Source organism: Tetrao urogallus (genome assembly GCF_951394365.1).
Source record: "Tetrao urogallus genome assembly, chromosome: 31".
In the NCBI taxonomy this organism is placed as follows: domain Eukaryota; kingdom Metazoa; phylum Chordata; class Aves; order Galliformes; family Phasianidae; genus Tetrao; species Tetrao urogallus.
In genome coordinates, this window is record NC_136844.1 from 404,171 (window position 1) to 421,034 (window position 16,864).

The 16,864-nt window shown below is 65.7% G+C and overlaps 1 protein-coding gene across 1 annotated transcript; it reads left to right on the forward strand.

Annotated features, from left to right (window-relative positions):
* Nucleotides 1–8,011: 8,011 nt before the first annotated feature.
* On the forward strand, nucleotides 8,012–15,246 carry GLI1 (GLI family zinc finger 1; the record flags this gene model as incomplete). Its single annotated transcript, XM_079547715.1, has 11 exons — nucleotides 8,012–8,108; nucleotides 8,225–8,320; nucleotides 8,759–8,954; nucleotides 9,184–9,346; nucleotides 9,435–9,536; nucleotides 9,661–9,801; nucleotides 10,366–10,515; nucleotides 10,814–10,978; nucleotides 11,476–11,724; nucleotides 11,824–12,103; nucleotides 13,037–15,246. 11 exons carry the CDS (start codon nucleotides 8,012–8,014, stop codon nucleotides 15,244–15,246), a joined length of 3,849 nt encoding a protein of 1,282 aa, XP_079403841.1.
* Nucleotides 15,247–16,864: the final 1,618 nt, after the last annotated feature.

Here is a 16,864-nt window from a genome sequence, read left to right on the forward strand (position 1 = left end):
CAGGGTGGGCTGTGGGGAAGAGGAATGGGGCTGGGGGGAGTCGTGCTGTCTGTCCCCCCCCCCCCGTTGTGCCCTGCTGGCACTGCCACGCGCTGTCACGTTCTGCCTGGGAGCGGGGGGCAAAGGGCGCCTTCCCCGAAATAGCTGCGCATCGGGACGGCGTTGTGACACCGCCGTGACAGCGCGGGGACCAACCTGCAGTGCAAACAAACAGCAAAGGGACGCGGCCCCAAAGGGAAAGCGCCCCCCCAGGTGGGGAAATCACCTCCCCAACCCGGCGACCCCCACCTCTGCTCCCCCACCGAGCCCCCATCGCTGCGCTGCCGCCGCTGCAGCCACCCCCTCCATCATATGCGCGGTGACACGGGGGGGGTGCGGGGCACACGGGGCCATCGCAGCCCCCACCGGGGGGGGGGTGGCACGGGGGCTGCGGGACCTCCGTGCTCCGTGTAGAGGAAGGGGCTGCAGGCCCGGAGCCCCAGCCGCAGGCTGACAGTGTGGGCAAAGCCGGGGGGGGGGGGGGGGGCGTCTCATCCCTTCCAGGGTTTGGGGTCAGGGCCGGCACCCGGCACGCTGTGCACGCGTGTGCGTGTGCGTGCATGTGTGCAAAGCCGCGCGTGTGCACGTGTGCGGGGGTCCCGGGCACACGGTGCTTTGTGCGCCCCGCGTGCACCTTTGCACAGATGCGATCGCTGTGAGCGTGCCCGGATCCTTTGCACACCTGGAACGGTGCACGGCTGCACGGACCCGCTGCACACACTCACACTCACACTCACGCTCACACTCACACTCACACTCACGCTCACACTCACACTCACACTCACACTCACGCTCACACTCACACTCACGCTCACGCTCACACACGTGGGATGGCCCCGCGCGTGTGCAGGGCCGCGCGTGCCGGATCCACCCCGGGTTTTCGGAGTGACCGCGGCGCTCCCGGTTGGGGTCCCGAACGCCGCTCCGCTCCGCCGCCGCCGCCCGAAGTTGAATCCCGCAGCTCCGCCGCTTTTCTGCCCCGGGACGCGCCGCCCCCGCGGGGTCCCGCAGCGTTCGGTGTGGGCGGACCGCGATTCCGGGCCCGGTGGGGTTCGGGGGGAGAGGGGCCGTCCGTCCCGTCTAACCCTGAGCTCCGGGATCCGCCCCGCCGGGGACCGAACCGCACCGGGACCGAACCGAACCGCACAGCGACGCACCGGGACCGAACCGCCGCCGCCGGGAGGAGCGGAGCGCGGAGCACCGGCCGGAGGTGGGGATGCGGGCACTGCGAGCGGGGCTCGGGCCGTGCGGGGCTCCCACGCCCTCGCGGTTTCGGGGGGGTGGGCAGCGCCGTGCCCCCCCACGGGGCTGGGGCAGGGATGGGGCGGTCGGGGCGGTCCGGCTCCGGGCCGTTTCTCATCCCCGGTACCGGAGAGGAGCAGGCGCTGCCTCGGCCCCCCGGTGACGCAGCGCCCGGTCCCGGGGCTCCTCGAGCTGAACGCGGGGCTGCTGCGGGGTCCCGACCCCCCCCCTCCCCACCCTTCACTCTTTTGGACTCCTTTGGGTCACTTTGGGTCACTTCAGCAGCGCACGGTACCGCGCCTCGAGCTCCACAGCCCCGAGCATCGCCCGGGCCGGGGGGTCGGTGATGGCACAGAGGGGTTCCCCGGGTGGCTGCGCTGCTCCCCCCTCCAATGCAGAACACAGCAGGGCCATAGAAACGTCTGTGCCGGGACCCCCCCCCCTCCCCAGTCTGCGGGAGGGCAGAGCTGCTTCCCCACCCACATCACTTAGCACTCGGCCGGGGGTCGACCCTCCCTTCTGGGGGCGCATTGAATGGGGGCACCCCCGAGCCCCCCATCACTCTGAGCAGCCGCTGGCAAAGGCCCCGACGCCTGCTGTGCCCCCACTGCTGCCTCCCTTTTGTCCCCCCACCCCCAAGGAGTTCCGGGTTGGGGTTGTGGCTCCCGTCAGCCCCAATTGGGGGTCAGGGCTTAAGGACGCTGCTACCCCCGTGCTCAGGGATGCTCAGGAAATGTTTTTCCACGGAATTGTGCCCCCTGTGCTGAAGCGCCCAACGTTGGGCCCTGCATGAACTGCGGGGGGGAGGGGTAGCAGGAGGTCCTGAGCTGGGATGTGGGGCAGCAGCAGGAGTGGGGCAATGGCACACATGTGGAGCAAGGAGAGGTGGAAGTGGCTGCATTGTGGGTTCGGTGTGGGGCAGCAGAGGGAAGGGAGGAGGAAGTGGATGGATGGAGCTTCTCCTCCAGAAACACAGATCCAGGAGCAGCTCTGCCTGCAGTCTGTGGGGCGGGGGGTGGCAGAGCACTGCTGTGTCCCCCCACCCCCCCGTGCTGCTGTGGGACGTTATGGGGTCTCTGCAGCGCTCCAGCTGTGTCGCTCCACGCCTTTCCCTGGGCATTCCCAGAGCACTGAGGGTCTGTGGGGCAGAATCAGCCCGTTCCTGACCGTCACCAAAGGATGCTGGGACTGCTTTTTGCCTTCCTCCGTGCCCCCCGTCCTGCCCTCCGTCGGTGCTGATGTGGGGGGCGGTGGTCGGTCTGAGCAGCAGCAATCTGCACCCAAAGCAGCCCTGGGTGCACGTGTGAAGCCACGTGTGTGCGCTCGTACCTGCGTGCATTGCACAGCCGTCCACCCTTGTGTTCCTGGGCCCACGTGCCTCAGTTTCCCCTGCTATCTCCTCCAGCTGTGCAGAGGGGATGTGACACATAGCAAAGGTTGCAGGGGTTCTCGGTGAGCACCGTGGGTCCTCGTGCTGCACCACGGCCCTGCAGAAGCTGCAGAACAGCAGCGGGAACAGCTGATAAAATAGCTGCCGTGGAGTGGGAAACAGCAGCAAAAACAGCTTCAGGTTTCAGCTTCCGGGGCTGAGGATGGGGCAGGGCTGCGTGAGCGCCCCAGATGTGGGGTGCAGACCCTCATCCCCCCCAGACCTCCACTCCCGGTGCAGGGAAGCACGGCCGTGGCTGATGGGGCGGACGGTGAGGGCGGCTCTACGCATTGCAGGGCAGCACCTTTAATGCTTTAACGATCCCCCCTCCACTCCCGGGTGCTGAGCATCCTTGGACCCCAACCCCAAGGAGTCCTTTAGGATGGAGCCGTGCGGTGGGGACGGCTCAGGGTGACCTAAGGACACACGTCACCCGCCGCCCCACCTCCTGCTCCGGGGGTGTCCGGGTGGGGGGCGATGCCGTGGGGAGGGGCTGCCCCACGACTCAGGGCTGGACGTTTATGGCTCCCACATGTTCCATTGCGCCGTTTCCCTCCAGCGCCGTGAAGGGGGAAATATAAAAATTCCTCCAACAGCCACCGCTGTGTCTGTGCTCTCCTCACCCCAAAACCTCCCCAGCCCCCCCCTGCCCCCTTCCCCAACCCCTCCTGTGGACCCCATCCCGGGGCAGGGATGCGGCTCTATGGGAGCAGCGTGCAGGGCTGGGACGTGTGGGGCCAAAGCAAACAGGGACCACCTATTGAGCATCGCTGCTCGGGCTGCCCCACAGGGGGCACAGAGCTGTGAGCCTCCCCCCCCCCCCCCCCCCCCCCCCCCGCAGCCCCCCTGCCCTCGGGTCACCTGCAGTGTGCGCACACGCGTGTGAGCTGGTGTGAGCGTGTCGCTGCACGGCCCCCCGTGGGTGTGGATGCACGTGGGAGTGAGGGATGGGGAAGATGGGGACGTGGTGTTGGGGTGGGGGGTCCCGTGGGTTGCTCGGGGATGGGGGGGGGGGGGAACGCCTCAGGCCCCTCGTGGTAAAGCGATGCATGCGGCAGAGGAGGATTTTGGTGTGGGATCGGCGCGCCAAAGGCTGGAGGAGGAAAAAGGAGTGGGGATGTGCGTCCTGCTGGGAACTTCTGCCACTGGCTCCAGGCCGGGGACCACCGTGGGATGAGCTCTGCATCGCACACCCACCCGCCCGGGATCGTGACCCCCCACCGTCCCCTTTCAGAGCCCCTGAACCCGAAGCGATGAGCTTTGAGGGCGCAGCAGCGGGGTCGGTGTGGGGCTGTGAGCGGTGCCTTTGCCGGGGATGGAGGAGGAATCGATGCAGGAGGAGCCGCTTCCAGGGGGGATGGGCGGCGGGGGGGGGAGGGGGGTGGAGGCTCTGCGGGGACTTGGACACAACCCCTGGTGCTGGGATCCCACCGGCACAGTGGAGCGTCGCCCCCACGGCCGCCCCCCCGGCCCCGCAGCTCTGTGTCCGCAGAGCCGCTCTGTGTGTGTGTGTGTGGGGGGGGGGCAGATGGCCGCGTTCGGCCGCGCAGGGTGAAACCAATCGGGCGCACAGCTGACCCGGGGTCGCAGCACCAGGGCTGCGGGATCCGCGCTGTGCCGAGTGCGGGGCTCTGCCTGTCCAGGGCTGGGGGTGCCTTGGGCGGGGGGGTGGGGGGGGGGTCCCAGCCTCTGCACTGGGGCGGGAGGGGGAGGAACGACAACGTGCGGCGGGGGTCCCCGGCTCTGAGCCCCACCTCGTTCCTTCACCCCGCGGCAGTTTGGGGTGGGTGGCGCAGCATCACCCCTTCAGCGCACACACTCGTGGATGTGCACGAGCACTCGTGCAAACGCAGACACGTGCGGGTGTTTGCACGCCAACCTCTCTCCCCCCCCCCCCCCCCCAAAAAAGTCCCCCGGCACACACGTGCACACGCACCACACACACACACGGCCGAGGGTGGGCTCACACACGCAGGCAGCAGCGCACGCAGGGTCCCTCCCCCGGACCCCCCACGCCGGGCGCTGTGATGGATTGTGCCACACACAGCTCCGCCGGGATGGGAGCGCTGCGCTAATCCAGCCCTGACATCGCATTCCTCCGCCGTGGGGCTCCGGGGTTGTTAACCCTGCCAGGGCTGCGCCGGGGCTGGGGGTGCTGGGGATGCTGCCGAGCCCCCTCCCCAAATCGTCCCTCCTGCAGGTTCGGCTGCGGTGGGTGCAGCTCTGCCCTTCTCCTACGGGCCTCTGCGCCCGTTCCTCTGCCTCCCATCCCTTTCCCATCCCTCAGCGCTGTGGGCCGCGGTGCCCCTTTGCCCCCTTTTTCTCTCCCCCCCCGTTTCTCCTGTCCTCCACAAACTGGAGCCAGATGACGGCGATCAGACGTGTTTGCAGGAAAAAAAAAAAGGAAAAAAGCAGAAGGGGGAAGGGGGCGGGGGGGGACACCGGTCCCAATCCCCTTCTGCGCGGCGCTGCTGCGCCCGGAGCCAGCCCTGCTCCGGCTGCTGGCTGCGATCCGTGTTTTCTTGGCAGAGAGGAGGAGGAATGTGTTTCAGTTTGAGTTTCTTGGCAAGAGGCGGCCGGGGAAGATTCCCTCCATCCCGCCTGCGCCCTGCTCTCAGATTTATGCCCATGGGCTGCGACTTGGGTGGGCCGCGGCGGCGGCGGCGGCGGCGCTGGGGAGGGGAGCGCGATGGTGGGGGGGGAGGGAGGGAATGACGGCATGGATCCCATCGGCTCCCCGCGTCCCCCGGCCCCGCTCCGGATTCCTCAGTCTGGAGGCTGCTGGGGTGCGGGACGCCCCCCCAAACCCCACGGGGAGCATCGCGCAGCCGGGGCCCCCATTGCCCCCCGTTGGTTGGTGCTCCAAAGCCTTCACCGCCGGCGGCGTTCTGTGACCCCCCGCTGTACCCACGGGGTGGGGGGAGCAGTGGGGACCCACTGCGCTGCTCCCGGCCCTCCATGCGGCACGTGGCACACGATGCTGGTGCTTATGGGGCGGCACTTATGGGGCGGCAGGGATGTGATATGCCGCGTGCACCCCGTGTGCCCTTGTGCTCGTGCAAAGCGTGCACACGCGTGCAGATCCCGTGTGCATGCTGTGTGCTGTTGCACGCGTGCTTTGCAGGTCAAGAGGTGCTGGGGGCCGCGCACGTGTCGCACATGATGTGACACACACACACGTGTCACACTCGGTTGAACACCACGTTCCCCCAGTTCCCCTTGGGGGGCGGCCTGAGGGGGTCTCATGAGCCCCCCTGAGCTGCAGCAGGGGAAGCAAAGCACGCTGAGCGCCTCACCCTGTGTCCCCCCACCCCAGGTGCACGGATCCAGCGCCGCTGCACCCTGACGAGACCCGAGTGCTCTGCATGCAGACAGAAGCCCAGCAACCACGGTGACACACGTGTGTACATGTATGTATGCGTGCAAATGTGTTTGCGCTCACGTGTGAGCGTGCTGGCGTGCACGCAGAGATCTGCGCACCCATGTGAGCACGCAGTTTGTGTCTGCACACAGGTGTGCGCATGCTCACGCGTGCAGGCGACTACACGTATGTGTGTGTATGTGCAAGCGTGTTCATGCCCCCGCACATGTCTGCACAGCCGTGTACTGCAGGAAGCTGTGCCTGACTCCACAGAACAACGTTTTTTTGAGGAACTCCCACCCTGTCTTTGCCAGATGCTGCACCTGGGGTAGAGGCAACATGAGGGGCGTCCCTTGGAGCTGCTCCCCCCATCCGTGCTGCACGGCGCGGGCGCAGCACACAGGTAAGAGCCCCCCGTCCTCCCCTCCATCTCCTCCATCTCCTCCTCCTGTCTTTCCCTTTGCTGCCCCCAGCCCCACCACCGTGCTGCCCTGCTGGCCCCCCCTCCATTCTTCCTGCCTGACACTCTCACAAAGCCCCTAGACAAGCTTTCAAAGGGGCAACTCATGCGGAAGAATCGCTGCCCCCCTCACCCCTGTGCTCCCAACTCAACCCAGCTCTTTCCCAGCAGGGTGAGGGGCTCCCGCTCCCCCAGCCCCCTTCTTTGGGGCAATTCCTCCGCGGGGGAGGCGGAGGGGGCCTTGGAAGCAGTGCCACCCACGTGCGCCCGTTCTCCCGCTCCTTGGTTCTCTCGCAAACCCATGGGGGTCCTGGGGCAGGACGGTGGGGGCAGAGCCGTGGGCTGGGAGCTGGTGCCGAGGCCGTGGGTGGAAACGGGGCCCGGGCTCCAGGCAGGGCTGAGCCCCGTGGGCTGCGTAGGTGGGACGGGGCAGGGTTTGGCCCGCAGGCAGGGCGGGGAGCCGCGGGCAGGGCAGGGCTGGGAGTGATCTGCAACCGTGATGCCAGCCTGGGTCCGTCGGCCAAGAGCGGCTCCATCCGTCTGTGCCTTCCATTCTTGTTGCGGCTGTCAGGGCTTGCAATTTTTACAGGCTGGAAACTGGATCGTTTTTAAGGCCATTTTTCATCTAAATCTGTACCAGAAACAGAGGGATGCGGGCTCTGCGTGCTGCCCTCCCCTGGCAGCAGCCCCTGCTCCCCTCCAGGCGCACACCATGAGCCCCAGCCGTGCTTCACAGCTGTGCCCCGTCCAGAAAGCTGCCCTGGTCCTGGGGAGGAGGGGAGTCCTCAGAGTGAGGGGCTCACAGAACCACAGCACGGTTGGGTTGGAAGGGAGCTCAAGGATCACAGAGCTCCAACCCCCCTGTGCCATGCAGGGCCACCAACCTCCCCATTTCACAGCAGCCCAGGCTGCCCAGGGCCCCATCCAACCCAACCTCCAACACCTCCAGGGATGGACGGGGCATCGCAGCCTCTCTGGGCAGCTCTTCAGCCCCTCACCGCTCTCATAGTGCAGAACTGATGTCTGCTCGCAGATGGGCAGCAGCAGGATGCCCTATGAGGGGCAGCTGGGCGGGCAGACAGGAGTCCCACATCTGATGGGTCTGTGGTGAGGTTCCACTGAGTGCACTTTTCTGCCCGGGATCCTGAGTGCGCCAAGCTGTGGGACGCAGGGTTAGGGTTAGGTTGGCTGCTCCCCAACCCCGGGGCTGCTCTCCCAAGCTCCGGGCCTTTTGGCCGGGCACACAGGGCTGTGTGTGGGCAGAGTGGGAAGGCCTCGGCCTGCGGGGCGCTGCGGCCTGCTCGGGAAGCGGCCCGTGCGGCCCCGAGGCCCGGGCGTTGCCTGCGCGGCGCCGCGGCGCCCCCTGCGGGCACCGAGCCTACGCGAGGCCGGGGCTTTGCTCTCCGCAGGCCTCGACCGGCGCCGGCCCCTCGGCGAGGAGCAGACGCGGCCCTGAAGGCCGGGCAGGCCCCGCTGTGCCATGTTCAACCCCGTTACGCCTCAGGGCCCCGGCTACGCTGAGCACTGCTGCCCGCGGCCGCTGCACGGAGCCTCTGCGGGCACAGCGGCGCTGCAAGGTCGGTCACAGCTCCCCCAGCATGCGCGGTGCCAGGGATGGACGCGTGCCTTCAGCGGGAGGCTCGGCGTCTCCCTCTCACACCCTTCACCCTTCCTTTCCCTCCCTCCCCCCCAGGACTCGATTTCTCGGTGTGCCATCCGCCCAGCCTCGCCAGCAGTCACCATGGCTATGGGCTGGTGCCCGGCACCGAGCATCCGGGTGGTGCTGATGGTGAGTCCGTGCTCCAAGTGAGGGGTTGATGAGGGGTTTGGGCGCCTCCGGCAGAGCTGAGAGGGCTGAAGCTGCTGGGGCTTCAGGGATCCCTCCTGCGACAGAGTTGTTGCTATCAATAGGGAAATCTGTGTCGGCTCAGGCAGGGGCTGCTGTCGGCCAAAAGGACTGGGCACTTATTTTGGGCTGGTCTAGGTTGTAGAAAGGAGTCGGTGCGTGTCAAGGGCTTCAGATCTTCAGATACCTCTTAGGGTTTGTGACTGGGAGGAGGGATGCTTCTGAGCTTTGCCACAGTCTGGACCCAGCACCCAGCAAGCTCCGGGTGCTCCTGCAGGCTCCAAAGCACTGGGCTTGTGTCCTTGGGGGTCGCTTCAGTTGCTTCAGCCTTCCAGGACCAATCCTAAGAGCGGTGCCCTCCACTCTCTGCCACTGTCCCAGGCTCGCGGTTCTCAACGCCCCGTGGTGCCGGCAAGCTGGGCAAGAAGCGGGCACTGTCCATCTCACCCCTGTCAGACTCCAGCGTTGACCTGCAGACGGTGATCCGCACCTCGCCCAACTCCCTAGTTGCCTTCATCAACTCCCGTTGCGCCTCCGCCAGTGGCTCCTATGGTCACCTCTCCATCAGCAGCATCAGGTGGGCGCCGGACTTCGACTCACGGGCATGCAGACAGCCTCTGAGTGCAGGAACCTGAGTGCTGTTGCCAAGCTTGGGGAATGCCAGGGGCCAAACTGGGAGCAGTTATCCCAGAGTGGGAGGGCAATGAGGCTGGTGTGCTAGGGCAGGAGTTGCTGGGAGCTCAGATCCCTGCCCAAACTCCTGTCCTGTGCTGGTGTCGCCTGCATATCCCTTTTGCTCTTTGCAGTCCATCGTTGGGGTACCAGAACCCTCCGGGGCAGCAGAAGGGCCAAGGGCAACTGTTCAGCCACACTCCACCCCTGCCACCGTGCAGCTCCCACGAAACCCTGTCGTCCCGCCCGGGGCTCCTCCATCACACCCCGGCTCGTGGGCCCCTCAAACACTGCCAGGTACAGGGCTGCAGGGATGCTGTGCATCCCACGTAACGGGTGGGCGTCCTGCTGCTGACTGCTTTGCAATTTCCCCCTGCCACTGCAGCAGCTGAAGTTGGAGAGGAGCCTGAGTAGCCCTCTGACAGCCAAATACGCAGAGGAGAAATCTGAGGGTGACATCTCCAGTCCAGCCTCTGCAGGCACACAGGTACTCCCCAGGCCTTTGGACTCCCCTGCTCCCAACAGCTCCACGCTCTCCCCTGTGCCGCTCCCAGGAGCAGGGAGGACACAGAATCCCGCCTTGGAGTTCTCACCCAGCCGCGCTCCTCCAGGACCCCTTGCTGGGGATGCTCAGCGTTCGGGAAGATCTGGAGAAGGAGGATGGGAAACCCGAATTTGAGACCATCTATGAAACGAACTGCTACTGGGATGGCTGTGCCAAGGAGTTTGACACGCAGGAGCAGCTGGTGCATGTAAGTTAGGTCCTACCTGGCGCCCCACGTCCCCGACCCTGTGCTCGGGCCACTGGCTGACGTGCCGCTGTGTCAACCCCTCGCTCCTGCTCAGACTGCCCTGTCTTGGGCTGAACCTGCGGCTCTCCCCACCACTTCTAGAACTCACCACACGGGTGAGCGGTGTTGGAAGGGAGGGAGATGCATCCTCCTCTTCACCTGGGCAAGTTCTTTGTGATCTTCCCATACTGTGTGCCAAGGGACGCCACCCAGCCTGCCCTTCCTCACCCCTGAGCCAGCTCTCCCGAAGCTCTGGTGCATCCAAACTCCCTGCTTTCTTCTCCGTGCCTCCCTTCAGTCGCTCCATGACCCCCATATCTTCTCTTGGCCACCCCCAGTTAGCCCCCAGCCACTTCCAGTGCCCTCCGCTTCCTCCACACGCCATCTGACCTCTCTCTATTCCCCCAGCGTTTCCCCCACCCGTCCCTCTCCCTCCATATCCGCGTTTTCCCACGTCTCGTCTTAATTTGCCCCTGACATTCTGTGCCCTCCCCCGTGCCCCTCGTGATTCCCTCTTCTCCCCAGCACATCAACAACGAGCACATCCACGGGGAGAAGAAGGAGTTCGTGTGCCACTGGGCAGCGTGCTCGCGGGAGCAGCGGCCCTTCAAGGCGCAGTACATGCTGGTGGTGCACATGAGGCGTCACACGGGCGAGAAGCCTCACAAGTGCACGGTGAGATGGGACGGGGTTTTTCGCAGAGCTGAGGGCGGCGTGTGGCACTGCGGGGGACTCGGGGCTGGAGAATGAGGCGGCTTGGTCGGCAGCCTGGTGGCACGCGGAGCAATTTGGTCCGAAGCCCAGAGCCCTGTGCTCGGTGGTGGCACAGCTGCGCCTGGAGCCAAGGCGTGCGTGGCGGGTGGGGGTGCAGCGTGGCACGGGTCAGGAGGGCGAAGGGGCTGCGGGCAGCGCGCTGTGGTCATGCAGGGTCTGTTTAAGGTTGAGCTGTGTTTTGCTCCGCTCTCCCCTGCAGTTTGAGGGCTGTAACAAAGCGTACTCCCGTCTGGAGAACCTCAAGACACATCTGCGCTCCCACACGGGTGAGAAACCCTACGTGTGCGAACACGAGGGTTGTAACAAAGCCTTCTCCAACGCTTCCGACCGGGCCAAGCACCAAAACCGCACCCACTCCAATGAGGTACATCTGGGGCTGCCGCCCTCTGGGTTCCCCTTGGGCTGCTGTTGGTCCCTGGGACTTTTTCTCATGAGATGTGGAGGTTGGTGGCCCTGCATGTGGCAGGGGATTGGAGCTTGATGATCCTTGGGGTCTCTTGAAACCCAAGACATTCTATGATTCTTTGATTCCCTTCTTGCCCACTGTAATAGATCCCCAGGTTCCCTTCTTCCGAGGTTACCCACCAGGATCCCTTTATCCCCGCGCCATGCAGGGACACTCTGTCCTTATATTCTTCCTCTTTATGACCTCTAACACCCCACAAAGGGATCCGGTCTCTGTCCTTCCCACCCTCTGTTTCCTCAGCTCCCAGATCTACTGGAGAGGATGAGGAGGGGATTCTGGTCCTTCGTTGGAAGGAGTTTGGAATGGAATGAAACGCAGCGGTTCCACCGGAAGGGACCTTCAAGGATCACGTCCAACCACTCCTAACCCCTCCTTGCACCTTTTTCCCCCCACAGAAGCCGTACATCTGCAAGATCCCGGGCTGCACCAAGCGCTACACGGATCCCAGCTCCCTGCGCAAACACGTGAAGACGGTGCACGGCCCCGATGCCCACGTCACCAAGAAGCACCGGGGCAGTGCGGTGCCTGGCCACACGCTGCCTGCCTCCGGGGCACCGCAGGACATGAAGCAGGAGAAAAACACCAACGGCCCTGCTGAGATCCGCAAGGATGACAGCAAGCTGCTGGTGCCTGACTTCGCCTCGGTGAGGAGCCAGGGGCTGCTGGCGGTGGTGAAGTCGGTTTGCATCCCGGTTTGCATTAATGGTTGTCTGACCCTTCTTTTTCCTTTGGTCCGCCCCCAGAAGCCACAGCCCAGCCCTGGTGGGCAGTCATCGTGCAGCAGTGACCGCTCGCCCCTCGGCAGCACCACCAACAACGACAGCGGCGTGGAGATGACGGGCAACACGGGGGGCAGCTACGAGGACCTGTCCACGCTGGAGGAGGTGGTGCCCGGGGAGCCCATGGGCACCTCGGGGCTGATGGCCCTCCAGAAGCTTGAGAACCTTCGCATTGACAAGCTGAAGCAGATGAGGAAGCCGTCGGCTACCAAGGGCCTGAATCTGCCGGCCATCCCTGGAGCCGGTGAGACCTCCTGGATGCGGTGTGCAGCAGGGAGCTGCTGGCGCACACACTGGGAGCTGTGCCCTGTTTTTTACTTCAATCCTATAGAATCATTTCATAGAATCATAGAATGGCCTGGGTTGAAAAGGACCGAGGTCCAACCCCCTGCTGTGCGCAGGTCGCCAGCCACCAGACCAGGCTGCCCAGAGCCACATCCAGCCTGGCCTTGAATGCCTGCAGGCATTGGGCATCCACAGCCTCCTTGGGCAACCTGTGCCAGTGCCTCACCACCCTGTGTGAAAAACTTCCTCCTCATATCCCACCTGAACCTTCCCTGGCTCACTTTAAAACCATTCCCCTTGTCCCATCACCACCCACCCTCACAAACAGCTGTTCCCCCTCCTGTTTATAGGCTCCCTTCAAGCACTGGAAGGCCACCATGAGGTCTCCCCACAGCCTTATCTTCTCCAAGCCCAGTTCCCTCAACCTTTCCTCACAGGAGAGCTGCTCCAGCCCTCTGCTCATCTCAGTGCCTCCTCTGGACCCGCTCCCAGAGCTCCACGTCCTTCCTGTGCTGGGGGCCCCAGGCCTGGACGCAGCGCTGCAGATGGGGCTTCACAAGAGCCGAGCAGAGGGGACGATCACCTCCCTGTCCCTGCTGGCCGCCCCTCTTTTAAAGCAGCCCGGAACACAGCTGCCCTTCCTCCCTTGGCTGCTCTCGAGCTCTTCCCCCAGTCTGCAGCAACACCTGGCTTTGCCCCGACCCAAACGCAGCACCCGCTCTTGGCCCTACTGAACCCCATCAGCTCTTCGTGGCCCCACTTCTCCAGCCCGTCCGGCTCCCTCTGGACGGCTTCCCTTCCTCCCAGTGCGTCGGGCGCGCCGCTCAGCTCGGGGTCACGCAGGCACCGGCCGTGCGGTGGCCCTGGAGGCGTAACTGCCCTTCTCTTCCAGGTCCGCCCGGAGACGGGCCCGGGCTCTGCGTGCCGCCGGCCGCATCGCAGCGCCGCATCGCGGATCTGTCGGCGGCAGAGCTGGCCGTTCCACCGAGCGAGCGCCGCAGCAGCGCCACCAGCACCGTCAGCTCAGCCTACACCGTCAGCCGCCGCTCCTCCGCCGCGTCCCCGTACCTGATGGGGCCAAACCCGGCCGGCGAGGCGGGGACGATGCCGGGATGCTCGGATGGCTACGAGCGGGTCTCTCCGGATGAGCCGCGGCGCTCCGGCAGCGCCAACCCCTGCGGAGCGCTGCCCGGTGTCGGCGGCCTCAGCCCGGCCCAGCGCTACCGCCTCAGAGCCAAATACGCCGCGGCTACGGGCGGGCCGCCCCCGACCCCGCTGCCCAGCGTGGAGCCGCTGCCCACGGGCGGCCACGGCGGCTTGCCCGGGGACTGCCTCGAGCCGGCCGTGCCCCCCTTCTTTACGAACGGTTTGCTGCGGAGGCACAGCTCCAACGAGCGCTACGTGAGCAGCCTTCACCCTCATCTGGTGCCTGGGAACGGGGCGAGGAGGGCCAGCGACCCGGCCCGGACCGCCGCCGACCCTCAGTGCCACGCTGTGCCCAAAGTGCAGCGTTTTAAAAGCGCGGGGAACGTGAGCGCGCCGGGAGGGAGCAGAGCTGCCCTGCAGCCCCTGCCTGCTTCCGACGCCGCCCTCCAGCTCCGAGTCTTCTCCCCGCGCCCCCCCAGCATCAGTGAGAATGTTTACCTGGAGAGCGTGAACGCCGACGGCCCCGCACCTGGCGCGGAGTCCGGCTTGCTGGAAATGGACCCGTTCTTGAACTACCCTGAGGAAAGCTTCCCGTGCCAGGGGGCCAACGTGCAGCTGCAGTGTGGGGGTCTGTACGGCAGCGCTCCGCGGACCCCGGGTGGGGGAATGCAGCTGAACCCGGGTGGGCACGGAGAGATGGAGGAGGCACTGCTGCAGCCCGAGTTCTCCCTGCCGCAGTGCCAGATGAACCAGCACTTCCCCGGCCTGCGAGCTGGCAGCGGGGCCGTGCTGCCCCAGTGGGAGGAACCCCAACCAAGCGGTCATCTGGAGCTGAGCTCTGGGCAGCCGGGAGTCGGTGCCATGGCTGAGACGCACTGCCACCGTCACACCGCTCCGTACCCACCGCCCAGCCACTGTGTGCAGCACCCAAGGCTGATGAGCGCGTGCCAGGATGGCGGCTTTTCTGATGGGCACCGCTTGAACTGCCTGCAGATCAAATCTGAGCAGCGGTACTCGGCGCCGGCCCCGGCCCTCACTCCGTGCCAGAATGCCAAAGCCGCACAACAGCCCACGTTCGGCCAAACCGTGAGCGGGTACCGGGCCGAGGAGCAGACACCCAGCAGCTACGTGGCTGTGCTGAGCTCGCGGGGGAGGAGAGCCCACACCCCCACTTTGCAGGCCAAAGAGGTGATGGTCCGCAGCTACGTGCAGGCGCAGCAGGCTCTGATGTGGGGGGAGCCCCCCGGGGCTGGCGAGGCCGGCATGGGGCTGGGCGGTGAGTCTGGGCAGTACCAGGGCACGCGCGCACCGCCCTACCTGGGCCCCAAATACTCCGGTTACCAGCCCAAAACGAATCACCTGCAGGGGCTGCTGGAGAACCCCCACCTCCTGAGCCCCCCGTGCTTTAACCCTGAAATGATGCCGCATCCCCCCAGCGGTGCCAAGCCACCGGGACACCAGAACAGCGTGGGCTATGGGGGCAACCTGGCAGAGCCCAACCCCTCCTATGAGGCAGCAGGTGCCAACCCCCAGCGCGGGCTGCGTCTGCCCCCCGTCCACCCTGCCCCCGAGGTGCCCGGTGACACGCTGCTCTGCTACCCGGGCCAGGTGGGCAAAGGCAGCCACAAGCTTCAGGGTCCGTCCGCTGCAAGCTGTGGGGGTCCCGGGCACTGCACTGGGAGCCTGGGGGGCAACAAAGGCAGCTCTTGCTTCTACCCAGACTCGGGGCAGCAGGCATTCAACAGCCTGGACTCGCTGGACCTGGAGAACACTCACCTGGACTTCGCTGCCATTGTGGAGGATGCAGAGAGCTCCACGCTCCTGCCCGGCCCCCCCAGCCCCACTGGGGGTCTCCTGTTGCCGGCACCCGGCGGTGCCAACATGGCTGTGGGTGACATGAGCTCCATGCTGAGCACCTTGGCTGGGGAGAGCCACTTCCTCAACTCCCTCTCTTGAGTTTGGAGGGGGGGGGAAGGGGGAGGAGCACCCGGCGTGCAGGCGGGATGTGTGGGGCCAGAGTGCCTTTGGGGAGAGGTGTGGGGGTCCCCCACCTAACACAGGTGTGTGGCCTGGGGGGGGAGGGGGGACGCACCACACAGCCCTCCTTGGTCTGGGGGTGCCGTGCTCCTCCGGAGGGGTGGGAGGGTATTGCTGGGTGTGACACAGCAGACCTGTGCAGCCACAGTGTCGAAACCAAAGAGTTCCACCCCCCCATCTCTGCAGGCAACCCCTCCCCCCCCGACCCCACGTTTTTGTTGTCCCCCTCGATGCCTTTGCCCTCACCCCCACCCTCCTTGGTGACACATCTCCACCTGCCATCATTTCCAATGGATGAGAGAAGAGGAGGGATGGCGGGCAGGGGGGTCTCAATGCCACCTGTGCCTCTGTATATAGTGTACATACATCTGCCTCCCTGTGCTCTATGGATCTTACCCTAAAGTCTTTCTTTTGTTTGAAAACAGTGCCCCCTGACCACCCCCTGCCTTAAACCCTCTCTCAAGGGAACCGCGCTCCAGTGCCCCACATCCCTCCATCCCTCCATCCCTCTATATCCTTCCATTCCTCCATCCTTCGATCTGTCCATCCGTCCATCCGTCCATCCGTCCATCCGTCCATCCTTCCATCCCTTCATCCCTTCATCCCTCCATCCCTCCATTTCTCCATCCCTCCACCCCTCCATCCCTCCATCTCTCCATCTCTCCCTCCATCCCTTCATCCCCGTGCCCCGACACTCGGAGACCGACCTCGGGACGGGTCTCCGCTCGGCTCACGGCCGCCGCCCGGTGCCCGAATGCCGCATCGCAGCCACGTCGCAGGGGGGCCGGCGGAGGACCCCACCGGGGGGGGCTGTGTGGGGCCATAGGGCGTAACTGGGAGCTTTGGGGGAGCCCTGCAGTAAATCGGGAGGGTGCTCAGAGTCGCACAGAGCGCAGTGCGGAGCCTTTGGGTGCCCCTTAGAGCACACCGAGGAGCTCTGGGAGTATTATGGGATGCGCGGGTGCGCACAGGGGGATGTTGGGGACCTCTAGGGTGTCCTACGGAGCACTGAGGGGCTCGGGGAGTATTCTGGGATGCCTTAAGGAATACGGGGGGTTGTGTTTAGAGTCCTCTAGGGCGCCCCAAAGGGCACTGAGGAGCTCGGGGAATATTCTGGGATGCCCTAGGGTGCACGGGGGGGTGCATGGAGTCCTCTAGGGCACCCCGCAGAGCACGCTGAGGAACTCGAGGAGCACCCCGAGGTGCTCTAGGGCTCGGTTTGGGTTCCGCGGAGTCCTCCGAGGCGTCGCACGGAGCGCTGCGGGTCTCCCAGGGCGCCTCGGGGCGTCCCGAGACGCACGGGGGGCACCGGGCGGGCTCCGAGACCGGCAACGAAGGGGTTAAAGGGGCGGGGCCGTTAGCAGGCGTGGCGAGGGAGGTGACGCACGACGTCGGGCCACGCCCCCGGAAGTGAGCTCGGTGGCTGCGGCGGGCGGGCGGAAGGCGGAAGTGAGGAGCGTGAGGGACCCGGGGGGGGGCGGGAGGCGGTGGCGGACCCCCCCCCGCGCCGGCACCGGTGAGAACGGCCCCGGCGGGC